Here is a 27,807-nt window from a genome sequence, read left to right on the forward strand (position 1 = left end):
AAAAGAAGAGAAGCGAAAAGCAAAGGAGAGAAGGAAAGATATACCCATTTGAATGCAGAGTTCCAAAGAAGAGCAAGGAGAGATAAGAAAGCCTTCCTCAGTGATCAATGCAAAGAGATACAGGAAAACAGTAGAATGGGAATGATTAGAGATCTCTTCAAGAAAATTAGAGATACCAAGGGAACATTTCATGCAAAGAAGGGCTCAATAAAGGACAGAATTGGTATGGACCTAACAGAAACAGAAGATATTAAGAAGAGGTGGCAAGAATACATAGAAAAACTATAAAAGATCTTCATGACCCAGATAATCACTATGGTATGATCACTCACTTAGACCCAGACATCCTGGAAAGTGAAGTCAAGTGGGCCTTAGGAAGCATCACTATGCACAAAGCTAGTGGAGGTGATAGAATTCCAGTTGAGTAATTACAAATCCTAAAATGCTGTGAAAGTGCTGCACTCATAAGCCAGCAAATTTGGAAAATTCAGCAGTGGCCACAGGACTGGAAAAGGTCAGTTTTCATTCCAATCCCAAAGAAAGGAAATGCCAAAGAATGCTCAAACTACCTCACAATTGCACTCATCTCACACGCTAGTAAAGTAATGCTCAAAATTCTCCAAGCCAGTCTTCAACAGTATGTGAACCCTGAACTTCCAGGTGTTTAAGCTGGTTTTAGAAAAAGCAGAGGAACCAGAGATCAAATTGCCAATATCCATTGGATCATCGAAAAAGCAAGAGAGTTCCAGAGAGACATCTCTTTCTGCTTTATTGATTATGCCAAATCCTTTGACTGTGTGGATCATAACAAACTGTAGAAAATTCTTCAAGTGATGGGAATACCAGACCACTTGACCTGCCTCTTGAGAAACCTGTATGCAGGCCAGGAAGCAACAGTTAGAACTGGACATGGAACAACAGACTGGCTCCAAATATGTCAAGGCTGTATATTGTCACCCTGCTTACTTAATTTATATGCAGAGTACATCATGAGAAACGCTGGGCTGGATGAAGTTCAATCTGGAATCAAGTTTGCCAGGAGAAATATCAATAACCTCAAGATATGCAGATGACACCACCCTGATGGCAGAAAGTGAAGAAGAACTAAAGAGCCTCTTGCTGAAAGTGAAAGAGGAGAGTGAAAAAGTTGGCTTAAAGCTCAACATTCAGAAAACTAAGGTCATGGCATCTGGTCCCATCACTTCATGGCAAATAGATGGGGAAATAGTGGAAGCAGTGACAAACTTTATTTTGGGGGGCTCCAAAATCACTGCAGATGGTAATTGCAGCCATGAAATTAAAAGACACTTACTCCTTGAAAGGAAAGTTATGACCAACCTAGACAGCATATTAAAAAAGAGACATTACTTTGCCAGCAAAGGTCCATCTTGTCAAGGGTATGGTTTTTCCATAAATCATGTATGAATATGAGAGTTGGACTATAAAGAAAGCTAAGTGCCAAAGAATTGATGCTTTTGAACTGTGGTGTTGGAGAAGACTTGAGAGATCCAACCAGTCCATCCTAAAGAAAATCAGTCCTGAATATTCACTGGAAGGACTAACACTGAAGCTGAAACTCCAATACTTTGGCCACCTGATGGGAAGAATTGACTCATTTGAAAAGACCCCGATTCTGGGAAAGATTGAAGGCAGGAGGAAAAGGGGATGACAGAGGATGAGATGATTGGATGGCATCACTGACTCAATGGAGATGAGTTCGAGTAAACTCTGGAAGTTGGTGATGGACAGGGAGGCCTGGCGTGCTGCGGTCCTTGGGGTTGCAAAGAGTTGGATGCGACTGAGTGACTGAACTGAACTGACCTGACCTCCAATGTGGTTTGACTTGGTAAATCCAGAATCATTCTAAATAATACATTGATATCATGTGAAAGTAACTTTTGTTTGGTGGGTTGTAGACTTGTGCTTTTTCTCACAGGGTGTGGGGTATGTGTTGGGGAACACTGTCATGCTTAGCTTTGTTTTAAAAAGATCTGTTTCTAATGAACAGTGTGTGTGTTTCAGGTCTGGGCTGCAGTTCCTCCCTGGAAACAAGGCACTCTGTCAGAATTTGTTGTTGTCAGTGGGAATGAGGTAACTCGCTAGTTCTGTGCTGAAATGCAGTTGGAAAGTGGAAACAAAGACTGATCACTATCTCTGAGATAATTGGTGTTTTTTTTCTTTTTTAAAATCAGGTTCAAGTTTTATGGGTAGTTTCAAAAGAACTGAGAGAATAGGAATTTTTAAAAATATTTAAAAATGTATTGGATGTCATTTAAATAGGCTGCCTGCCAGAGCAGTTATCTCTATCTTGTGGAGCAGGGATTTGTGAGATCTAGAAACCCTGCTGTGTTCTTTGGTTTTATCCTCAGTGTAAATTGTTGAAACCAAATATACCAAATGGAGCATACTGATTCATCATAAATGGAAGCATTGGAAATATCAAGCTGTTTCAAATAACTTGCAAAACAGGAGTCTAATCAAATGCAGTCAGGAGGCCTGACAGTTTAATTAGAAAGAAAGGGGTTAATATTAAGGAAATTGGCTGCAGAAGGGAGAGCAGGAGGAGGGAAAGGGGTATTACTGAGATTAGAGAAGTCTGGAAAGATTGTGCTGTGTGTTCAGTTGTGTCCTAGTCTTTGTGACCCGCCAGGCTCCTCTGTCCAGCGCCTTTTCCAGGCAAGAATACTGGAGTGAGTTGCCGTTTTCCTCCTCCAGGGGATCTTCGCGACCCAGGGATCTGACCTGCATCTCCTGTGTCTCCTGCAGGTGGATTATTTACCCATGGAGTGAGAGTAAAGGAAACAGCTAACCACAAAAACAAATTAGAATGTATTTATGAGGGCTCAAGTTGTATTTAGATTTGTTTCTGGCCATAGTTAGGACTAATGGGATTGTTGAATGTGGTCTTTTTGTGAAGAATTATTAAACAGCTGTATCCAATAATGTAACCTATAAAACCTTACTGACCCTTCTGCTTGGCAGATTGAGTCGTTTGGAGAAATTCCTTAGGAATAATCTTAGAGCAGGGTTTATGATAATCGCTGAACCTGGCAAACTGTTCGGTGTACTTAATTGTGTTCATAGGTTCACAAGTCACTGCTTATTTTTGACTGTTGTCTTCAAATCTAGGTCTCTCACAAGCCCAGATCACTCACTCATACTCAAGCCGCCTCCCTGCCGTACGTGGCTCTCACAGCGTGGTCTGCCATAAACAAGGTTGGTGGCCTGAACGACAAGAATTGCACAGGAAAACGGTGAGCATCAGTGGTAGCACCTAAAACTCCCTTCTTTACTTTGGTGAAGTCTTTGCAGAAGATTTGTCAGAAGCATTAAAACCAGGATCACTTACACGAGCAGAATTGTGCGAGCGTTTCAAACAATTTGTAAAGGACTCTTGTGTCCATTTCTTTCTTTCTTTTTTTTTAATCTCATTCTGTTGATTCTTAGCTCAATCAGTTGAGAATTTTTAAAAATATGTAGATGGATGTTAGGAGTCTAACCCTTCTAAAATGATGCAAAATTTTTGTATGTCTCTGGGAAGAAGATCCATAGCTTTCATCAGATTCCTAAGAAACATTAAGAATTTCTGACTTATGGTTTTTGAAGAATGATTTTGAGGTACCATTGTTTTTTTCTAGGAGTTGCTCTTCCGCTTGCAGGTTTCTATGCTCTGTGCTCTCTCAGGCTCCTTTAGGCAGTTCTGGTGCTTCCAGAACTTGCAGATATGTTTGTTGGGTTTGCAAAAATACAGCGACGATGCTTTAGATGTTCTTGAGTTCATATTCAAGAACTTTCTAGCCCATTTAGGCACTTCTTCTTTGTGAGTTTTATTTTAGGCGTTCAGTGAGGCAACACACAGAACATCAGTGGCACAGGTTGTAGTCCAAAGGCACACAGTACCTGGTGGTACTGTTATTACCGGTATGACTGCTGTATCCTTTGTGTTTCACAAAGTTGGCAGCGTAGAGAAAACTGACGATTTTATTATTTGGTAGGAAAACTAGAACCATTCAGTGATTGTGGGGATGGAGAGGGTTGTAGGTGGAATTTTGTTTCCTGATCACTAAAGGTTGTGTTGGAAAAAGAATTGAAGTTCTGTGCCATTCTATATTCCTGTTGTTAGGAAACATTGCACTTTAAGTTTAGTAAAAGCTTAATAGCTGTTTTTCTGAAAGCAGAGTAAAGGCTATTCATCTAATGAGGTGCTATCCTTCATTGTAGAATTGAAGGCAAATATTTATTCAAAAGGTCAACCCTGTTTAAGCTTTTGGGGCTTATCATTCTTGAAGTTGCCATTGTGGCCCAACACTTTGTTTAAATTAGTTTGACCATGTAGGTCTTTCTAATGGTTTGTCTCAGTTAATAACTTTGGGAAAATCATAGGCAGGCTTTTTAGACGTGTATTATTACTGTAGGCTCTGCAGTGACATTGATTCTTCGCTTTGTTTTTCCTTAAAAAGCATTCAGATTTCTGTGCCCACGTGACCACCCTGGGGAGAGAGCTCTCATTCCTTTGCTGGTTCGGGCTCTTTGGGAATAGCATTTTTGTTTTGTTTTGTTTTTTAAGTATTCTGTAGAAAATGAGTTAGAGCTAGCTGTCTCTTCTTGTCCCGGTTGATCGTTTGCTTTATGGGTATTTTATTGTCTTTTATTTAAGCAATAATGGCTTGGAACTGGGCACGAACAGGCCTGGGTTCCTTTTTCTGCTGCTAACTAATCAGCTGCCCACATGCATGCATTTTATGGTCTCTGCTGTTTCCACCAAGGTACTGAGAGTAGACAGTGTAGGTTGTTGGGTGGGCTTTGAGAACTGGAAAGTTTTATACCTTATAAAATTGATTTAAACGTTATGTTGAGTCTGTGCACACTGATTTAGCCATGTGTTAACCACCCTGGAGCAAAACCCACTGTAACGAGGCTCGCCGGCTCCTGCCACAGACTTGGGTCGCATTCCCGCCTGCGCAGTGGCTCCGAATGCCTTTGCTGTGAGTGGCAGTGGGAAGCCGGTCCTTGGTGCTCTGGGAAATTTCAGTTTACTGAGATTACTATACGCGATAGTAATAATGCCTCCCTTTCCTACTACTTCCTTGTGAGAATCACATGGGAGATGTGAGCACCTTAAAATACTGTAAAAATACTTCTACATGAAGAGATCACTGTCGTAGTGGGGTTTTACTAACGTAAACCCAGAAGGTCCAGTGTCCAAAGTGACTTTTTTCAGTTTGACTATCCTTTGTGATTGGTGGAGCACATTATGGCTTCTCTAAGCAATAATTATTCCTTTACTGTTAGCTGTTGGCACTAAGGCAGTCTTTAGTTTGCACCAAAGCAAGTCAGTGTTTGTCATCCAGCACCAACAGTGTTTTTCTAACTAGCTGATTAAAAAAAACCCCTAAAACTAACAATGACAAAAGCACCCACCTTGGAAGGTTTTTACAGGACTTCTTTGTAATATACAGCTTTTTGAAACTAAGACAAAGCTTTCTGAGGCCTCGATGGTATTTTGCTTTTCCTTTTTAGTTCTGTCATTTTATTTTTGCCACAACTGAGCATCAGTGAATCAAGGGAATAACTTAATATTGATGTTATGTGTCATTTTTGCCCACACTTTGTTATCACTAGAGAAATCACATGAAATAATTTCCTTGTTATCAGCCCGTCCATAGTTTCTTCATGACTTATTCAGTAGGAACCCATAGATAACTTAGAGTTCTCAAGATGAATAGAACTTTTTTAAAAAAGTGGTTACACCAGGTATTTTTGAGAAAGGGTTCTATCTGATGGTCATATTTATCAGTAGTGTCATGCTCTGCCTGAAATATATCTCTTGCTGGAAAGTTATACTTCACTCTGTTTGACAGAAGTATTAGAAAGTATTAGAAATTGAACTATTCCTCCTCCGCAAAATAAATGTCACTTCTAAATTGTGTATACCTGAAACTCGATGCAGTGGATTTAGGAATGCTGTTCCCTGTTTCTTTTTTGAGATTAGACTTTAAGACAGTAAAATTTTGTCATGGAAGTGTAAATTAGGTGTCTGATTAATTCTGTTTATAGAGTTAGACAGACTGAAACGTAAAACATTGGATTTCTCTGCCATATGCCGATACCAGTAATCACACCAGCTTCCTTCTTTCTGCTGCCGTTACCTGCCTGTCGTTCACCCTCCTGCCCTCCTGCTTCTCCCTGCTATCCCCACCACCACCCCTGGGGCCTTTTGGGTTTTCATTAGCACCTGACTGGGTTGTACAGGGGAGAATGGACAGGGGGAGGAGAAAGTGTACCTGCTTGGAGAACTCCTGGGGTTGGGAGGAAGTGGAGAAGGAAGGCTGCAGCTCTGGCCTGGCCAGTGTGCGGCGATGGGTCAGGCGTCCACCTTGACCTGTTTTCCAGGGAGCTCAGAGGGCTAGCTAAAGGAATCAGTAGAAAACGCTTACCTAGCCATTGGTGGTTTACAGATAGTTACCACCCCCTCCCCCCCACCCCCTGCCACCTAGAAAACTCCCTTGTGATGCACTGGCACCTCAATTCCAGCCTGGCCAGGCAGCTGCAGGTGTCCTCACGGGTCACAGCTGACCGAGCTGTTAACCCAACAGTACTTTTCCGTTCTTCCAGTTTGACCTCTGAAGTCTCCAGCCCTGTAAACCACTTTCATCATGCTCACTTTTTCCATGGTTTCAGGGACATTAGACACCTTTAGTTCTCTTCTTGCCTTTTAAACCAGTTCTTGTCTTTTTTAAAGGCTCCCTTTTCTCTCCCCCAGCCCTTTAACCATTACTGTTTTCCAGTCATCCCCTCCTCTGTCTCCCGGGGTTCTCTCATCTGCTCCCAGCTTCTTTTTCTGTCTCGGTGATTTGCAGATCCCTGTTTCTAACTCCAGCCTCTACTCCATCCCATTCAGTCCGATGTTCCCTTTGTAGCTGAAACTCAACTTGTGCAAAACAAGACTTACTGACTACCACCCTGACTCTTCTGTGTGCCCGCCGTCCACAGCCACACTTGGCAGTGTTCACACACCCAGCTCCCCTCCCGCTGCTGCGCCCTCCCTTGTTGTCCATGTCATGTAAAATTTAGGACTGTTGTCCGCATGGGAAAAACGTCTTCCAGCTTTCTTAATGAGCTGTAAAATTCCAGGGCATCTCACGTTTTCTTGTGCACTGAATCAGCCGAAAATACATTTTGATTGACAGCCTTCATTAACTGATGTTGAGTCACTAAGTCATGTCCGACTCTGTGACGCCATGGACTGTAGCACGCCAGGCTCCTCTGTCCTCCAGTATCCTGGAGTTTGCTCATATTCATGGCCATTAGGTCGGTGATGCTATCTAACCATCACATCCTCTGCAGCCTAGTATCTTCCCTGTGAAAGTGAAAGCGGCTCAGTTGTGTCCGACTCTTTGTGACCTCATGGTCTCCAGGCCAGAACACTGGAGTGGGTAGCTGTTCCCTTCTCCAGGGGATCTTCCCAACCCAGGGGTTCGAACCCAGGTCTCCTGCATTGCAGGCAGACTCTTTACCAGCTAAGCCACAAAGGAAGCCCAAGAATACTGGAGTGGGTAGCCTATCCCTTCTCCAGCGGATCTTGCCGATGCAGGAATCGAACCGGGTTCTCCTGCATTGCAGATTCTTTACCAGCTGAGCTACCAGAGAAGCCCAAGAGTGGTGTTAAATGACAGAAATAATACAATTTAGTAGCAAGTGTCATGTCCTTTATTCAAGGGAAAACAATCCATGGATTGGGAAGTGCAGTGCCTCACAAGCAGAGCTCTCTTCCTGAGGGAATTTGGGAAAAAGTGACATTTACGCAGCCTTAGAAGTGGCAACACGGAAACTGGGTGTGGGAGTGGGGGTGATTTCCCTATAAGACTAGCCGTTCCTGTTAACACCATGCACCTCAGATTGGGACTTGAACTCACAGTCTTCCAACTGAGATCACGTACCTGGTTTCAGCACTCAATGAAGCTCAGGTTCTTGATGACTCATTACAAAAGGATTCAGTGAGAGACAAAGTGATAGGTAAGAAGTGGATTTACTTAAAGAGAAACACACTCCGCAGACGGCGTGGGCCATCTCAGAATGTGAGCTGCTGTTCAGTCACTCGGTCGTGTTCGGCTCTTTGCTGTCCCATGGACTGCAGCACACCAGTCTTCCCTGCCCTTCACCGTCTCTTGGAGTTTGCTCAAACTTCTGTCCTTTGAGTCAGTGATACTATCCAGCGATCTCATCCTCTGTCGCCTCCTTCTCCTCTTGCCCTCAATTTTCCCCAGCATCAGGGTCTTTTCTAATGAGTCATCTCTTCACATCAGGTGGCCAAAGTATTGGAGCTTCAGCATCAGTCCTTCCAATGAATATTCAGGACTGATCTCCTTTAGGATGAACTGGTTGGATCTCCTTGCAGTCCAAGGGACTCTTCAAGAGTCTTCTCCAATACCACAGTTCAAAAGCATCAATTCTTCTGTGCTCAGCTTTCTTTATAATCCAACTCTCACATCCATAAATGACTACTGGAAAAACCATAGCCTTGATTAGACAGACCTTTGTTGGCAAAGTAATGTCTCTGCTTTTTAATATGATGTCTAGGTTTAATATGCTGTCTAACTTTCCTTCCAAGGAGTAAGCATCTTTTAGTTTTATGGCTGCAGTCACCATCTGCACTGATTTTGGAGTCCCCAAAAATAAAGTCTGTCACTGTTTCCACTGTTTCCCCATCTATTTGCTATGAAGTGATGGGACTGGACACCATGATCTTAGTTTTCTGAATGTCGAGCTTTAAACCAACTGTTTTCACTCTCTTCTTTCACTTTCATCAAGAGTCTCTTTAGTTCTTCTTCACTTTCTGCCATCAGGGTGGTGTCATCTGCATATCCGAGGTTATTGATATTTCTCCCAGCAGTCTTGATTCCACCTTGTGCTTCATCCAGCCCAGAGTTTCTCATGATGTACTCTGCATATAAGTTAAATAAGCGGGGTGACAATATATAGCCTTGACATAGTCCTCTCCCTATTTGGAACCAGTCTGTTCCATGTCCAATTCTAACTGTTGCTTCCTCACCTGCATACTGGTTTCTCAAGAGGCAGGTCAGGTGGTCTGGTATTCCCATCTCTTTCAGAATTTTCCACAGTTTACTGTGATCCACACAATCAAAGGCTTTGGCATAGTCAATAAAGCAGAAATAGATGTTTTCTGCAACTCTCTTGCTTTTCCAATGATCCAGCAGATGTTGCCAATTTGATCTCTGGTTCCTCTGCCTTTTCTAAAACCAGCTTGAACATCTGGAAGCTCACAGTTCACGTATTGCTGAAGCCTGGCTGGAGAATTTTGAACATTACTTTACTAGAGTGTGAGATGAGTACAACTGTACGGTAGTTTGAGCATTCTTTGGCATTTCCTTTCTTTGGGATTAGAATGAAAACTGACTTTTTTCAGTCCTGTGGCCACTGCTGAGTTTTGAAATTTGCTGACATATTGAGTGCAGCATTTTCACAGCATTATTTAAGATTTGAAATAGCTCATCTGGAATTCCATCAACTCCAATAGCTTTGTTCATAGTGACGCTTTCTAAGGTCCACTTGACTTCACGTTACAGGATATCTGGCTCGAGGTGAGTGATCACACCATCGTGATTATCTGGGTCATGAAGATCTTCGTACAGTTCTTCTGTGTATTCTTGCCACCTCTTCTTAATATCTTCTGCTTCTGTCAGGTCCATACCATTTCTGTCCTTTACTGACAGAATGTGGTCTACTGGAGAAGGGGATAGCAAACCACTTCAGTATTCTTGCCTTGAGAACCCCATGAACAGTCTGTTTCTCCTTCACTGCTCATATAATCCATCGCTAGGTACCATGACATTCAGTCTTACCACAATAAAATGCCATGATACCTTGTTGTGTTGGCGTAGTGGGAAGTAAGAATATTCTTGGAAGGCATTCTTAAACCAGAGCAGCCTGTAATAACTCAGAAATTACTGTGCATCATGTCAGTATTTCCCACTGAACCCAAAGCAATTGTATTTTTCAAATCAAATGTAGTGTCACCTGGTAAGAGAGGAAGTATTGATACAGTGGAGGGGAAGGTAGGAGTGGAAAGAGACAGCAGTTTTAACTGATTGTGGTTAGTAGGGGAAGAAAAATAATTTTCCCTTTACCCTTCTAAGTTCTCTACTGAGGCTTCTGTAATAAAAGATTAACAAGAGAACAACAAACAAATTTATTAACATGTGTGCCTTGTGTATACATGAGAGATGCCCCCGTGAAGAATGAGTTACTCAAGGAGTTAGCTTAGAATTCAGGCTAAAATACTGTCTTAAAGCCCAAGACAAGAGAGAAGTATAGGGAAGGCCAGTTGTAGAAAGTTTACCAGGAAAAGCAAGAATAGTATTCATTATCCTAGTTTAAGTTGGTGACTTCTCCCTTGATAAGGGTCTAAAGTTATCTCTAGGGATTAACATTTATCAGTCCTGGTAAAGAGCAGAGGAAGCACCTTTGTAAACTTCTGTCCTGCTTTTAGGCAGATAGGAGTTCAGAGATTTCTTACATCTACTTCTCAATTGCCTTCAGCTCAGAATAATCCTTATGCCTAAGCGGCATGTTTTGGGGTGCCATGTTTATCAGCATATCTTACTTTTGTAAGGTTTACAAAAGCACATATCTGTTACTTGAAAACTCCGCTCACCTCTTGGTGGGTGTCAAGTCAGAAGACACAGCAAGCCAAAGCTCAGGAGAAGGAAGGTTTGTTACCACTTGAAACAAGTAAGGGTGATGCTGAGGTCTATCACAAACAACACTGCTCTGGACAGCATCGGACCTTACTTCCATCACCAGGCACGTCCACAGCTGGGTGTTGTTTTTGCTTTGGCTCCATCCCCTCATTCTTTCTGGAGTTATTTCTCCACTGATCTCCAGTAGCATATTGGGCACCTACCGACCTGGGGAGTTCATCTTACAGTGTCCTATCTTTTCGCCTTTTCATACTGTTCATGGGGTTCTCAAGGCAAGAATACTGAAGTGGTTTGCCATTCCCTCTCCAGTGGACCACATCTTTTTAGAACTCTCCACCATGACCCGTCCGTCTTGGGTGGCCCCACATGGCATGGCTTAGTTTCGTTGAGTTAGACAAGACTGTGGTCCATGTGATTAGATTGATTAGTTTTCTGTGATTGTAGTTTCAGTCTGTCTGCCCTCTGATGACCTCTCTCAGTGCATACCGTCTTACTGGGGTTTCTCTTGCCTTGGACGTGGGGTATCTCTTCATGACTGTTCCAGCAAAGCGCAGCTCCTGCTCCTTACCTTGAATGGGGTATCTCCTCACGGCCGCTTCTACTGACCTTGGACATGGGGTATTTCCTCTTGGCCACTTGCCACTCCAGCGCTACACAATAGAAGCAAGGTCCAGTGCTGTAAAGAGCAGTATTGCATAGGAACCTGCAATGTTAGGTCCATGAATCAAGGCAAATTGGAAGTGGTCAAACAGGAGATGGAAAGAATGAACGTTGACATTTCATCAATCAGCGAACTAAAATGGACAGGAATGGGTGAATTTAACTAAGATGACCATTATACCTACTACTGAAGGCAAGAATCCCTTAGAAGAAATGGAGTAGCCCTCATAGTCAACAGGAGAGTCCAAAATGCAGTACTTGGATGCAATCTCAAAAATGATGGAATGATCTCTGTTTGTTTCCAAGGCAAACCATTCAATATCACGGTAATCCAAATCTATGCCTTGACCAGTAATGCTGAAGAAGCTGAAGTTGAACAGTTCTATGAAGACCTACAAGACCTTTTGGAACTAACACCCAAAGAAGATGTCCTTTTCATTATAGGGGACTGGAATGCAAAAGTAGGAAGTCAAGAAACACCTGGAGTAACAGGCAAATTTGGCCTTAGGAGTACAGAATAAGGCAGGGCAAAGTCTATTAATAGAGTTTTGCCAAGAGAACGCACTGGTCATAGCAAACACCCTCTTCCAACAACACAAGAGAAGACTCTACACATGGACATCACCCGATGGTCAACACCGAAATCAGACATTATATTCTTTGCAGCCAAAGGTGAAGAAGCTCTATACAGTCAGCAAAAACAAGACCAGGAGCTGACTGTGGCTCAAATCATGAATTCCTTATTGCCAAATTCAGACTAAAATTGAAGAAAGAGAAAACCACTAGACCATTCAGGTATGACCTAAATCAAATCCCTTCCAATTATACAGTGGACGTAAGAAATAGATTTAAGGGACTAGATCTGATAGACAGAGTGCCTGATGAACTATGGATGGAGGTTCGTGACATTGTACAGGAGACAGGGATCAAGACCATTCCCAAGAAAAAAAATGCAAAAAAGCAAAATGGCTGTCTGAGGAGGCCTTACAAATAGCTGTGAAAAGAAGAAAGCGAAAAGCAAAGGAGGAAAGGAGAAATATTCCCATCTGAATGCAGAGTTCCAAAGAATAGCCAGGAGAGATAAGAAAGCCTTCCTCAGCGATCAGTGCAAAGAAATAGAGGAAAAGAACAGAATGGGAAAGACTAGAGATCTCTTCAATAAAATTGATACCAAGGGAACATTTCGTGCAAAGATGGGCTCAATAAAGGACAGAATTGGTATGGACCTAACAGAAGCAGAAGATATTAAGAAGAGGTGGCAAGAATACACAGAACTGCACAAAAAAGATCTTCATGACCCAGATAATCATGATGGTGTGATCACTCACCTAGAGCCAGACATGCTGGAATGTGAAGTCAAGTGGACCTTAGGAAGCATCACTACGAACAAAGCTAGTGGAGGTGATGAAATTACAGTTGAGCTATTTCAAATCTTAAAAGATGATGCTGTGAAAGTGCTGCACTCAATATGCCAGCAAACTTGGAAAATTCAGCAGTGGCCATGGGACTGGAAAAGGTTAGTTTTCATTCCAATCCCAAAGAAAGGCAATGCCAAAGAATGTTCAAACTACCTCACAGTTGTAGTCATCTCACATGCTAGTAAAGTAATGCTCAAAATTCTCCAAGCCAGGCTTCAGCAATACGTGAACTGTGAGCTTCCAGATGTTCAAACTGGTTTTAGAAAAGGCAGAGGAACCAGAGATCAAATTGGCAACATCTGCTGGATCATCGAGAAGGCAAGAGAGTTGCAGGAAAACATCTATTTCTGCTTTATTGACTATGCCAAAGCCTTTGATTGTGTGGATCACAGTAAACTGTGGAAAATTCTGAAAGAGATGGGAAGACCAGACCACCTGACCTGCCTCTTGAGAAACCTGTATGCAGGTCAGGAAGCAACAGTTAGAATTGGACATGGAACAACAGAATGGTTCCAAATAGGAAAAGGAGTACGTCAAGGCTGTATATTGTCACGCTGCTTATTTAACTTATATGTGGAGTACATCATGAGAAAGGTTGGGCTGGATGAAGCACAAGCTGGAATCAAGATTGCCAGGAGAAATATCAATAACCTCAGATATGCAGATGACACCACCCTGATGGCAGAAAGTAAAGAAGAACCTCTTGCTGAAAGTGAAAGAGGAGAGTGAAAACAGTTGGTTTAAAGCTCGACATTCAGAAAACTAAGATCATGGTGTCCAGTCCCATCACTTCATAGCAAATAAATGGGGAAACAGTGGAAACAGTGACAGACTTTATTTTGGGGGGCTCCAAAATCAGTGCAGATGGTGACTGCAGCCATGAAGTTAAAAGATGCTTACTCCTTGGAAGGAAAGTTAGACAGCATATTAAACCTAGACATCATATTAAAAAGCAGAGACGTTACTTTGCCAACAAAGTCTGTCTAGTCAAGGCTATGGTTTTTCCAGTAGTCAGGTATGGATGTGAGAGTTGGACTATAAAGAAAGCTGAGTGCCAAAGAACTGATGCTTTTTTTTTTTTTTAATTAGTTGGAGGCTAATTACTTTACATCATTGCAGTAGTTTTTGTCATACATTGAAATGAATTAGCCACGGATTTACATGTATTCCCCATCCCGGTCCCCCCTCCCACCTCCCTCTCCACCTGATCCCTCTGGGTCTTCCCAGTGCACCAGGCCCGAGCACTTGTCTCATGCACCCAACCTGGGCTGGTGATCTGTTTCACCCTAGATAATATACATGTTTCGATGCTGTTCTCTTGAAACATCCCACCCTCGCCTTCTCCCAGAGTCCACAAGTCTGTTCTATACATCTGAGTCTCTTTTTCTGTTTTGCATATAGGGTTATCGTTACCATCTTTCTAAATTCCATATATATGTGTTAGTATACTGTAATGTTCTTTATCTTTCTGGCTTACTTCGCTCTGTATAATGGGCTCCAGTTTCATCCATCTCATTAGAACTGATTCAAATGAATTCTTTGTAATGGCTGAGTAATATTCCATGGTGTATATGTACCACAGCTTCCTCATCCATTCGTCTGCTGATGGGCATCTAGGTTGCTTCCATGTCCTGGCTATTATAAACAGTGCTGCGATGAACATTGGGGTGCACGTGTCTCTTTCAGATCTGGTTTCCTTGGTGTGTATGCCCAGAAGTGGGATTGCTGGGTCATATGGCAAGAACTGATGCTTTTGAACTGTGGTGTTGGAGAAGACTCTTGAGAGTCCCTTGGACTGCAAGGAGATCCAACCAGTCCATGTTAAAGGAGATCAGTCCTGGGTGTTCATTGGAAGGACTGATATTGAAGCTGAAACTCCAATACCTTGGCCACCTGATGTGAAGAGCCGAGTCATTTGAGAAGACCCTGATTCTGGGAAAGATTGAAGGCAGGAGGGGAAGGGGGGACGACAGAGGATGAGATGGTTAGATGGCATCACCAACTCCATGGACATGAGTTTGAGTAAACTCCAGGAGTTGGTGTTTGACAGGAGGCCTGGCATGCTGCAGTCCATGGGGTCGCAAAGAGTCAGACACGATTGAGCGACTGAACTGAGCTGGACTGATCACAAGCAAAATTGGAGAAGTTTTGGGAAAGTTTTGAGCCAAGAGAATATGCATATTCATGTAGGGACTTGGCCTTGGAAGCTTTAATTGATTACAGTCACAAGGGCCAGAAAAGGTCAGTGTCATCATCCCTTCAGTTCAGTCGGTCAGTCATGTCCAACTCTTTGTGACCCCATGGACTGCAGCATGCCAGGCTTCCCTGTCCATCACCCACTCCTAGAGCTTGCTCAAACTCATGTCCATTGTGTCACTGATGCCATCCAGCCATCTCATCCTGTGTCAAGGTTCCATTTGATGTGGTAGTTAAGCTCTTCAGGCTAATCTTTATCACTGAAAAAACTGGGAGTGTTTACCTTTGTCATTGTAAACAACAACAATTGACATTATCTTTGCTGTCCTTCCATGGGATTCCCCCATGGCTCAGATGGTGAAGCGTCTGCCCACAATGGGGGAGACCGGGTTCAATCCTAGAAAACTGCGTGGATGGAGGAGCCTGGTGGGCTACAGTCCATGGGGTCGCAAAGAGTCGGACAGGGCTGAGGGAATTCACTTTCACTTTCTTGCCATTGTTACCTTTCTTGCCTGTTAGAGTTATTTCTGCATTCTTTTGTTCCCTTGAAAGTGAAAGTGTTAGTCACTCAGTCATGTCCGATTCTTTGCAACCCCATGGACTGTAGCCCACCAGGCTCCTGTCCATGGAATTCTCCAGGCAAGAATATTGGAATGGGTTGCCATTTCCTTCTCCAGGGGATCTTCCTGACCCAGGGCTTGAACCTGGTAATTACTGAGACCCGTTTGCTCTCTGTATAAGTCTGTTGCCGTTTTTACACCTGAACATTTTTGTGCTACCTTTGCAGAGTAGAGAGTCATGGGAAAATGTTCTAGGACAAATATATGTGCTGCATGCAGTAAACAGAGAAAACTCCACCAGGCCGGTTTGTTTCGGCGCCCTGCTTCGTCTGTTCTTGGAGATCAGATGCTCTTTTCCCCCAAGCACGGGGCACACACCTCTCCCGAGGGTCTTCTGACCAGCTTCATGGAGGAAGTTCAGAGAGTCCTTCCCAAATTTGCTGTTTCTCACATTCCTTCAGCTTAAAATACTCAATCTCCCAAGGTGCTGTGTTTGGGGGGGCACGTCCTGAACCCTGTTAGTTCCAGGGCAGATCCTCCTCTGACCATGCTCCTCTCATCCATTCTCATGTCGCCATCCCAAACGATCCTTCCTTCCTGCTTACTCCCTCTGTTTTGCACCAGATGGAAGGAATCAATGTCTTGGGCTGGTTCCCAACGCCTGTCCTGTTTGGGGAGCTGTGTTCCCAGTACCCCAGGTTGAAATTCTGAATACACGTCTCAGCACCATTGTTATCCTGTGTATGAGGTTTTTGGTCCATTATGGGTTAACTAAACCTTTTTAAAGGGCTCCCCTGGGCATCTTGCCAAGATGTATAAGTAGCTTTGTTTTCATGGGAAAATGTGTTTAAAGTTCCAAACAGCTAATTTACACATGAACTCTTGTGTAAGTTGGGGAATGTCTGCATGAATTAGGGAGGCTTGGAAGCAGGGGACACACAAACCCGGACTGTCTTGGTTGCGCTTGGTTGATTTGTTTTGTAGCTCTTTTTCCTTTATTCATATTGTTTCTCACTTACTTAAGGGAATAAATTTAGCATATTATGATATGCTTTCTTTCACCCATCGCCCCCCCCCCCCCCGATTTAAAAGTTCTGGGTGAAATTAAAGAGTTTATGTGTTTTCAGCCTCATCCTTATTTCTTTTAAAGACCACTTGTTTCTACGGATGGAAGATTTAGCCATATTTAAATCAACTCTGTTTCCGAGCCATTAGGACTTAATGAAGGGCACTCAGCTCTTGTGATGTGACTTTTATTTTTATTTCCATTACAAGTATGTGGTCTGGGGAAAGCAATCGTGACGGTCATACGTTAGAAAGGTGAAGAAACTAAATATAAGCTTAAATTAGATTGAAAATGCCAATTCTTATTCATAAGTCCTGGAGTACACCTCTGTGATTATCGTTTCATTGCGGATGCATCTGATGCCTAGAGGTTCAATTAATGAGAGCATTGGGTCTTGACCCTGGGTCTCTAGGTACCGCACCCTGGCGTTTGAAGACTTCTGGGGCTTAGCCAGAATGTAGAAATTTGAAAGGCAATTCACTACTTCTGGATCGCCTGCTGTTTTGTAGTGTGTTTCATATATTTTTTATTTGTAAGGCGATTAGAGTGTTGATGCCCTGTCTCGTAAGACTGTGATACTGAAAATGTGACTGGAGGCCTTAGGTGCCCAGATGCTGAATACAGAGTGACTCGGTCATGGAACAGAAGTCAGCATTACCTTAGTGCCTTAACGGATGTTTAGGGGAGCAGAAAGATCAGCAGAAGTGACAGAGGAAAGTGAGAATCTAGGGTTTAAAATGCATTAGCTGCTTAATTGGAGAAGGCAATGGCAACTCACTCCAGTGTTCTTGCCAGAATCCCAGGGACAGAGGTGCCTGGTAGGCTGCTGTCTGTGGGGTCACACAGAGTCGGACACGACTGAAGCGACTTAGCAGCAGCTGCTTAATAATAATTCATATTTTCTTATCAATTATTAAGCAGCTGCTTAATAATTATTCATATTTTCTTCCCCCATATTTTTATATCAGCCACAGTTCAGTTCCCACTGACTTCAAAAGAAGCTGGGCATATGGACTTAGTAAGAGAGGAATGTGATTAAAATTATTGGCAATTTTGAATTATAGTGCTTTTTGCAAAGAGTATTTCCTGGGTACTTGCTGTTTATAAACCAACAAGCAATACGGCACACTTTTCTTCACGATGACAAATAGGCTTCTACTTCAGTGAAGTCTGAATGTATCCTGTGACTATTACTGCAGCTGGGTGGAAAGTACTCCCAGTCTACAGCACTGAAGTGAAGGGCCGCGGGGGGTAAGGGACAGCAGGATTTTCCCTTTTTATTGAAAGTGCTTTGAGGAGTACAGGAAGAGTTTGTTCAGTCGTAGGGCTTCAGACCTACCTGACTTATTGTTGGCTTGAAAATATATTTGCCTGCTGTCCAATATGGGGACTCTCCTTGCCTAAAGAAAAGTACAGGCCCTGGTTAAGCCTGCGCAAAACATGGAGCTTGCAGGCCCGGAGAATGGTGTGTCCCCAGGGCTGCCTCACGCACAGCTGGTCTGTAGCCCTCACAGGGCTGGTTCCTGGCCTGTTCTGCACTCATGGGCGCCATCAAGTGGCAGCATCAGGAACTGAAGCTGCTAACGCAGAACCACACCCTCGTCCACCAAGCGCTGCTGAGAAACACAGTTTTGCTTTTTCATATGGAGGAGGTAGACTGTTTTGGATCAGGAGATATGGGGGGAAGCTATGATCTAACAGTAATGAGGCTGGAGGTGTGTCTGGCCATTGGATCCTTGAGCAGCCATTGTCTTTGTGTGTGTGTGTGTCAAAGTCGCTCAGTTGTGCCCCGACTCTTTGTGACCCCATGGTCTCTACAGTCTGTGGGATTCTCCAGGCCAGAATACTGGAGTGGGTAGCCTTTTCCTTCTCCAGGGGATCGTCCCAACCCAGGGATCGAACCCAGGTGTCCAGCATTACAGGCAGATTCTTTACCAGCTGAGCCACAAGGGAAGCCATTGTATTTGGGATCCTCTTAATCCTGCATTCTTAGGGAGAGAACTAGAAATTCATTTCAAGCTTTTCTTTATTGGAAGAAACTTTAATGCAGTTTTTCAAATAGCCAGGTGACTCCCACATTTAGGATAGTAGCAGTTGTTGTTAATTGTCAGATATAATGCTGATTTAAATGATTTTTAAAAAATAATTTATATTTTTATTTTTGTCTGTGCTGGGTTTTCATGGCTGAGCGTGGGCTTTTTCTAGTTATGGAGAGTGGAGGCTTCTCTCTAGTTGCTGTTCACAAGCTTCTCATTATGGAGCGCAGGCTCAGTAGCTGTGGCACACAGGCTTAATTGCCCCATGATATGTAGAATCTTCCTGGACCAGGGATCGAACCTGTGTCCCCTGCATTGGCAGGCAGATTCTTAACCTCTGGACCACCAGGGAATTCCAGTGATTTTAAAGTCAAGAAACATGGATCAGGCCTCTGCTCCACACAGGGTGGTAGGCCTGCTGCTGGGCGTGTGTAAGGTCTCTGTCCTTGCGGCTTGCAGAATGGCTTGGGCAGCAAGCATATGAATCAAAGTTAACAGCATGCCACATGCGCAGCGTGCATATCAGGCTCAGGGCTATCTCTCAGGTATTGTTCAGACAAACTGGGATGTGAGCCTTTGAGGATAGGGAGATCTCAGCAGACAGTGAAGGCATTTGAGAGCTTGAGACGTGGGCCATCATGCATGGGACCAGGGATGCTTAAGTGGAGAGTCTGTTGTAGAAGTAATTGAGAGGAAATCAGAGTTGCAAAAAGATAAGATTATGAAGAACTTAAATGAGAGTTTGACCAAACTTAATATTTCCAAAATAAGAGGGTAAAATATTCCAAGGATGAACTAATTGTTGGATGTATCTGTGAAGCAGTCTTGGTGTTCCCCCTGCCCCCCACCCCCCCCCGATTTAGGAAGCATTAAGGCTTTTAAATGTGTGAATTGAAGGATTTTTGGAAGAGTTTATCTTTAAAGTTTTTTTTATTCTTTATAATTCTGTGAAATTGAATGTAACTCTTCTAAAAGGAGTATCATTTCCAAGGAGACTTGTCTTAATTACATTTGATGGTGTTAATTTCAAAAGGAATAGCTGACTGAAAAATATTGCCAGTAACTTCTAAGATCCAAAGGGTGACAGTCAGCCTTCTGTGATTTGGGTAAGAGAGAAAAAAATAAAATGAAAGTAAAGATTGTAAACACAGTGTCTGTTCCAAGATCGGGTGTCCCTGCTTGAGGTAGGTGACAGAGTTCCCTGCACTTTCCAGCAGCTGAGTCAGACGGACCCACAGTCTGCAGTTACAGCATTTGCAGTGACAGATAATAGAAGCATAGCTGCTGCCACAACTTAGTCTTCAGAAAATGTTTTTTTTTCCGTGGGCGCTCTACATGGCACTCCACAATTCTCATGAATTCTCTCAGCAGTATTAACTAATGCAGCATCAGATATCAGATAGTAACTTTTTGTAATGTCTCTCAGCCTAGACTGGTAACAGAACACTAAAGTGCAATTCAGTATAGTTTTCTAAGGACTTGAATCTCTGCAGTCAGAGGAAGGCAGTTCACTGGAGCTCTAGCTTAATTCAAGAATGGAATGTAAGATATGTAAAGCAGTGATTCTTGACTAGTGAGTCTCTTTTGCATCATACCTTCTTTGGGAACTTGGTGATAAGTCTGATGCATCCCTCTTCTCCCCAGTGCACTTAGGCGTGATCTCACCAAATTTTGCATGTTATTTGAGTCAGTTCACAGTGTCAGGGGGTTCACACCCTCACAGCCCTCAGTGGCACTCATCCACAAACCACAGGCTGCACACCCTTGGTCTGGAGAGGCAGGGAGACTACACACAGTAAGCAGACACGGTGAAAACCTGGAGCACAGGCATGTTGGACTGAGAAAACAGATTCATCTACTTTAACAAGAAACCAAACTGAAGCTAAGATTGGTTTCCCTTTATGAAAGCCGGTGATCGTGATGGGACGAGTCTGAACAAGAGATGCTTATTCCACTTTGGCAAGAATGTGGTCAGGAATGTGATTTTTCTTAGAGAGCAACTGAATATTCTGTAGCACACTGAAAAGGATCCCAAAGCTTGCTCTTAGAGAGAAAGCTATAGTTATTTAAACCTAGAAAAATTATAAGGCAAATGTTACCAACAACCATCTGAGCTACTTGTAAAAATACAAATCATTGGTATATTTGGTTTTTGTATTCTTGGTAAAGAGTTCATAGTATGTCTAACTTTAAGCATTTATGGATTCTTGGTGAACCTAAAATAAAAACCTTGTGTAATAGAATCTTGGGAAGCTGAATGTTTGCTTTGGGGATTATCTTTGAGCCAGTTACATGTTGAAAACATCTTGTTTGTTTATTCAGTTATGTTGGCTTAATATCTTCATGATAGTTTTTTTTTTTCTTGTGTTGCAGTGTTTTAATCCTGGGAGCTTCAGGTGGAGTTGGTACTTTTGCTATACAGGTAAGACAATTTATCTTGTGACTAGGAAGATTATTATTTTCGTGAATTAAAAAATTTATATATTGTGGATTACTTTTCCTTGAAAGCGGAGAGAAATTACATTCATTGTGATTTCAGCTTGCTCTCCTAAGAAGGAAATTTTCTTAGAAGGAAGCATTACCCTTTCCAGTGGTTTAATATATGAATTAGTTTTGTGGATATCCTGTGTAACAAAAAAGCTTTCAGGGAGAAAGGCCATGGGCAAGTGAAAATGGATGGAAGTTTACAGTTTGGTAGAAATTGATAAGCTAGTTCTAAAAAATATATATAAGACATGCAATAGCCAAGATGCTGTGTAAAGATGGTAGAACTCACATCTACAGAATCAATGCAATCTTATCAGAATAGCAGCTGCCTTTTTTTTTTGTTTGCATAAATGGGCAAGTGGAACCTAAAATCATGTGGAATTTCAAGGGACCACAAGTTGCCAAATAATCTTGGCAAAAAAGGACAAAATTGGAGGACTCACACTTCTCGATTTTAAAACTTAGTTACAAAACTATAGAAGTCAAAATGGTACTGGATTGGCTTTACCCCAAAAATGTTTTTGGTGTTAAAAAAAAAAGAAATAGGAAAGAAAAGAACTATACTTCAATAAAATATGTATTAAAAGCAAAAAAAAAAATATTTTCATCAATTTAGATATATAGATCAATGAAATAGAATTGAACATCCAGAAGTAAACCGGTATATCTATGACCAGTTGATTTTTGACTAGGGTGACAAGACAGTTAAACAGGGAAAAGAATAGTACCATTCATTGAAAAGAATGGTACTGAGGCAACTAGACATCCACATATAAAAGGATGAAGTTGGACCCCTATCTCACATCATATGTGAAAACTAATTCAAGCTGGGTCAAAGACCTAAATATAAGAGCTAAAACCATAAAACTCATAAGAAAACATGGGAGTAAATCTTCATACATTGGATTTGGCAATAGATTCTTAGATATGACACCAAGAGAACAAGTAAAAGGAGAAAAAAATTAGATAAATTGGACTTCAGTAAATTGAAAACTTTTGTGCATCAAAGGGATACTATCAAGGAAGTAAAAAGACAACACACAGAATGAGAGCAAATATTTACAAATTATTTATTTAATAAGGATATAATATACAGAATATGTAAAGAACCCTTATCAGCTCAACAATAAAAAGACAACCCAATTAAAAAATTAGCAAAGGACTTGAGTAGACATTTCTTCAAAGAAAATCTAAAAATGGGCAGTAAGCCCATGAAAAAGTGTTTAATATCATTCGTCATTAGGGAAATGCAAATCAAAACCACAGTGAATGATTGACTTAAGGAGATGTGTTATTTATGTGTGTGTGTGTTTATGTATTTGTATATACATCCACACACACACAAAATGCATATTACTAGCCATAAAAAATAATGAAATATTGCTATTCATAGCAACATGGATGGACCTAAAGAAATTATGCTTAGTGAAATAAGTCGGAGGAAGATAAATACTATATGATATCATTTATATATGAAATCTAAAAAAATACAATACAAGTGAATCTATATACAAAACAAAAACGGAGTCAAAGACATAGAAAACAAACATGGTTACCAAAGGGAAGAGGCACGGAGGGACAGATTAAGACTATGGAGCTAATAGATACAGGCTACTACACATAAAATACATAAGCAACAAGGATTTACTGTATAGCACAGGGAATTGTACCTAATATCTTATAAGAACTTATAGTGGAATATAGTATGCAAAAAAAACCCCACAAAATCCTGAATACCTGAAATTAACACAACATTGTAAATCAACTATATTTCAGTTTAAAAAAAAAAAAGAAACACAGGTAGCACTTCACACCTACTAGGATGGCTATTAAAAAAAAAATGGAAAATAACAATGTTCGCAAGGATGTAAAGAAATTGAAAGCCTTATATAGTGCTAGTGGGAATGTAAAATGGTGTAGCCACAGTGGAAAACAGTTTGGCAGTTTCTTAAAATTCTTAATTCTGTATTAAACTTAGAATTACCCCGTGATCCAGCAGTTCCATTCCTAGGTGTATACTTGAGAGAAATGAAAATCTATGTTCAAGCAAAAACTTATATACAAATGTTCATTTGTAACATCAGTATTCATAATAGTCAAAGAAACGGAAAAAACCCTAATGTCTATCAACTAACAAATGGAAAAACAAAATGTGGTGTGTATATATACACAAGGGAATGTTATTCAGCCATCAAAAAGAATGAAATTCTGATTCATGATACAGTATAAATAAACGTTCAAAACATAATGCTAAGTGAAAGAATCCAGACAGAAAAGGTAACATTTTGTATGATTCCATTTATATTGTGTCCAGAAGAGGCAAATCCTTAGAGCCAGAAAACAGATTAGCGGTTGTTAGTGGCTGGGGGGAAGAAATGGGAGATGGAGAGGACTCCCAGGAAATGCACACCTTGATTCATCTTAATTCACGTTTAGATACTGCTGTGGTCTGAATGTTTGTGCTCCTCTGAAATTCATGTTTTGAAGTCCTGCTAGTGATAGTGTTGAGGCCTTTGGGAAGTGGTTAGGTCGTGAGGATGGAGCACTCGCGAATGATGTTAAAGCCCTCATGAAAGAGGCCAGCACAGCTCCCGAGCCCTTCTACCATGTGAGGACACAGAAAGAAGGCTCAGGCTGCAGACCAGGAAGGTGGCTCGGAAGACACCCGGGTGCTGACACCCTGATCTTGGACTTCCAGCCTCCAGAACTATGAGAAGAACATTTTTGTTGTTTATAAGGTACCCAGTCTATGTTGTTACAGCAGCTCAGACAGACTTAAGGCAGATACCCCAGTGCCTAATCCATAGATTGTCAGTAAATGTGAATTAATAAGCAAATGAAAGAAAGGAAAAGAGGGAGGGAGGATGGGAGAAAAAGAGAAATATCATATCCTGCTGGTTAAAGTGTAATTAGTATAACTAGTTGGGAAAATACTTTGGCGATATCTACTAATTATGAATATAAATTGCCCTATGACAGCCTAGCAAAGTGTGAATGTACTTTGTAGATGGAAATACAGTTATCCCTCAGTATACCAACCTCAGATTTGTTCCAGGACCTCCTTGAATGCCAAAATCCATGGGTGCTCAAGTCCCTTTCATAAAATGGCATGAAGTGTCCAACTCTTTGAGACCCCATGGACTGTAGCCTGCTAGGCTCGTCTGTCCATGGGATTCTCCAGGCAGGAATACTGGAGTGTGTTGTCATGCCCTCCTCCAGGGGATCTTCCTGACCCAGGGATCGAACCTGAGTCTCTTATGTCCGCTGCATTCGCAGGCGCATTCTTTACCACTAGCGCCACCTGGGAAGCCCAGATAAAATGGCATAGTATTTGTATATAACCTGCACACATCCTGTTGTATAATTTAAATCTTTAGATTACTTATATTACCTAATGTAAATGCTATGTAAATAGTGTGCTGTTGATTCAGGTTTTGCTTTTTGAAATTTTTTTTTCCTGAATATTTTCAGTCCCTGGTTGGTTGAATTCACTGATGTGGAGTTCTCAGATACAGAGGGTCAAATGTACATGCATGTTCACCAAAAGATACGTCCCAGAATATCCCCCAGATATGTCCCAGGTATTATCCCCTAACTGGCCATCAACAGTAAAATGGGGGAGTGAATGAAAGTCACTCAGTCATATCTGACTCTTTGTGACCCCATGGAGAGTCCATGGAATTCTTCAGGCCAGAATACTGGAGTGGGTAGCCTTTCCTTTCTCCAAGGGATCTTCCCAACCCAGGGATCAAGCCCAGGTCCTTCACGTTGCAGGTGGATTCTTTACCAGCTGAGCCAGCAGGGAAGCCCAAAATGGGAAGCGGAAAGTGAAGTCACTGAGTTGTGTACAGCTCTTTGCGACCCCATGTACCATAGCCCACCAGGTTCCTCCATCCGTGGGATTTTCCAGGCAAGAATACTGACGTGGGTTGCCATTTCCTTCTCCAGACAAAATGGGAAAGTGAACTGCAATATATTCTTATGTTTAGAGTATTACACAGCCATGAAAACAAACTACTGGGGACTTAGCTCGTGGTCCAGTGGTCTACCTTCCAGTGCAGGGCATGCAGGTTTGATCCCTGGTCAGGGAACTAAGATCCTACATGCCTCATGTCCCGAAAACCAGAAACATAAAACAGAAGCAATATTGTAACAAATTCAATAGAGACTTTAAAAGTCGTCCACATCAAAAAAATCTTAAAAAAGCAAGCTATAGTTGTGCACAATGTAGTAGATGAATTTAACAAGTAGAAAGAAGTCAGAAACAAGAGTAAAACATATATTCCATTTAATGATACTCAAGAACATGTAAAACTAAACAGTAGTGTCTAAGGATGCTTATCTAGGTAGAAAAACTTTTTTTTTTTTAATAGGTGAGGGGAGGCTTATGTAAAAGTCCTGATATTTGTTATTACTTCTCAGGGAATGAAGAAGGTTTTGATTGGGAGGGGGAAGTGAGATATTCTAGTTCTTAATCTTGAGCAATGCCTGAGATAGTGTTTGCTTTGTAATAATTTATTAAGCTGTACATTTATATTCCACACACTTTTCTCTGTGTGTTATGTTTCACAATAAAAACATTTAAATAAGATTAAACAATTGATTAATAGAAAAATATCAAGGTTAAATCCCATACAAAGTTATTGTGAGAAAAAGAAAGAATGAAGAATAGAATAACGTATCTACAGACAAGGAAAACACATGAGAAAACATCAAAATGAAACCTGCAATTTCAAAACAAGCTAAAAAGAACATTATACAAAATACAAAGACATGAATAAAATAAATCAGAATTGGAAAAACTCAGAAATAAAGTAAAAAGAAATAACAAAAGACTAAACTAGAAGGAGGGCTTCCCTGGTGGTTCAGACAGTAAAGAATCTGCCTACAATGTGGGAGACCTGAGTTCGATCCCTGGGTCAGGAAGATCCCCTGGAAAAGGGATTGGCTAACCACTCCAGTATTCTTGCCTGGAGAATTCCATGGACAGAGGAGCCTGGCAGGCTATAGTCCACCGGGTCACAAAAAGTCGGACATGACTTTAGACTAAACCGCAGCGGCACAGCAGTAGAAACAGTGTGTAAAGAGGAAAACTTGTAAATTGCAAAGGGAGGAAGAGATAAAGACAGATTCAAGAGAAAAGTGTCATGTATTGAAGATAGGAAAGGAAATTGCTGTATCAATAAGAGTCTCTGATGAGGAAAACCAAAACGAGGCAATAAAACAAATGCTAAAACCAGTAATTCAAGAAACTTCCCTACTTCCCTGAAGTTAAATGATTTGAAACTACATATTAAATGGCTGGAGTGCTTATTGAAGAACATGGGCCCAGAATGAGCAGTATCAAGGGAAAGTAGCAAAATTACTGGCCTTTAAAGAAAAGGAGAAAAATAAAAAAAAAAACTTTGGGACATCTTAAAAAAAAAAAAAGAATGTGACATATGAGTAAAATTAGATTATCAGCACTTTTTGATAACAGTGCTTTAATGCTGGGACTGGAGTTGAAGTAACATTTAAGACACTTGAGAAAGAATATGCTAAAATTTTATATACAGCAAAACTGGCCTCTGTATACTAAAGGATATATACGAACTGTTAATAACATGCACGAACTTGAGGAGTATGTTCTTCTGATCTCTTTCTGAGAAATATACTAGAAAATGAGCTTCTGAAAACTAAAATGGCTAGAGAGACATAACCCTAAGGACTGGTGGTAAATGTTAAATACACAGTTATCTGTAGAACTAAAACTTCAAGACAGCTTAGAGAGTACAGTGTCAGTGTAACTCTGACAAAGTAAACAGTACAACTGTTTTTAAAAAGGAGGAATAGTGGGAAAGCATATTTAAAATTATTTGAATGCTTTTATTGATCATATTGGGCATGATTTTAGTACTATTATTCAGAGACTGGTATGTGTGTAATATACAATAGAACAGTTGGGTATTTATGGCATATTTTAATTCTATAATCCTCTTTGTCTTTGACCATCAGGATTTTAGTAGTGGAAGAAAGGAGATACAGATGTAATAGAGGTTAAGTAAAAACTTGATAGTCCGGAGTTTGAATTGAAAGATTCAAAATGAACTCAAGAGCTATTTTGTATATGTGTGTATGCAAAACTGACTCTTGAAATATCACTGCTCACATGCACACAAAAATTCAGGGCCTTGGAGTAATGGCAGATTCCAGATTTATGGCATGAAACGTATAAGAATGAGTGTAGAATATATAAAATAGCAGAGAAGTTAGTAATGACTAGTTGAATCATGTCAAAAAGACAACTTTTTGAAATAGCCAACTTTAAAGTAGCCAACTTTAAGAAATTCCTAAAGGTTATCAAAGAAGACAATTTGAGCTTCAGAAATAGTCATGATAGTTACAAATGAATGAAAGCTTCCAAATATTTTTAAATCCATGACTTAAATGAGTTCATGATGATATTTTTTTAAAGTCACTTGGAAGATGAAAGGAAACCAATTTATTATTTTATAAACTAGAAAAGGAAACAATTATTTGCCCTTTCTATATGAATTGTACACCTGAATAAAAAAGTAGTATATGAGGAGAGGTGTTTCTTTATAAAAGTATTCCAGCTACTAAGTGAAAACAGGAGAGAGAGAATAGCACCGTTTTGCAATCACCAGCGGACAACCACTGAGA

General features: G+C 41.2%; 1 protein-coding gene across 3 annotated transcripts in view; it reads left to right on the top strand.

Moving 5' to 3' along the window:
- RTN4IP1 (reticulon 4 interacting protein 1) overlaps window positions 1-27,807 on the top strand; it is a 52,364-nt gene that overhangs the window by 8,033 nt on the left and 16,524 nt on the right. For all 3 annotated transcript variants that reach the window (XM_070450026.1, XM_020892383.2, XM_020892382.2), the window contains exons 3-5: window positions 2,023-2,091; window positions 3,130-3,254; window positions 21,031-21,079. In XM_070450026.1, coding sequence (XP_070306127.1) covers window positions 2,023-2,091; window positions 3,130-3,254; window positions 21,031-21,079 — 243 coding nt within the window. The remainder of the gene's footprint in view (window positions 1-2,022; window positions 2,092-3,129; window positions 3,255-21,030; window positions 21,080-27,807) is intronic.

Source organism: Odocoileus virginianus, chromosome 19 (genome assembly GCF_023699985.2).
Source record: "Odocoileus virginianus isolate 20LAN1187 ecotype Illinois chromosome 19, Ovbor_1.2, whole genome shotgun sequence".
Taxonomy (NCBI): Eukaryota; Metazoa; Chordata; class Mammalia; order Artiodactyla; family Cervidae; genus Odocoileus; species Odocoileus virginianus.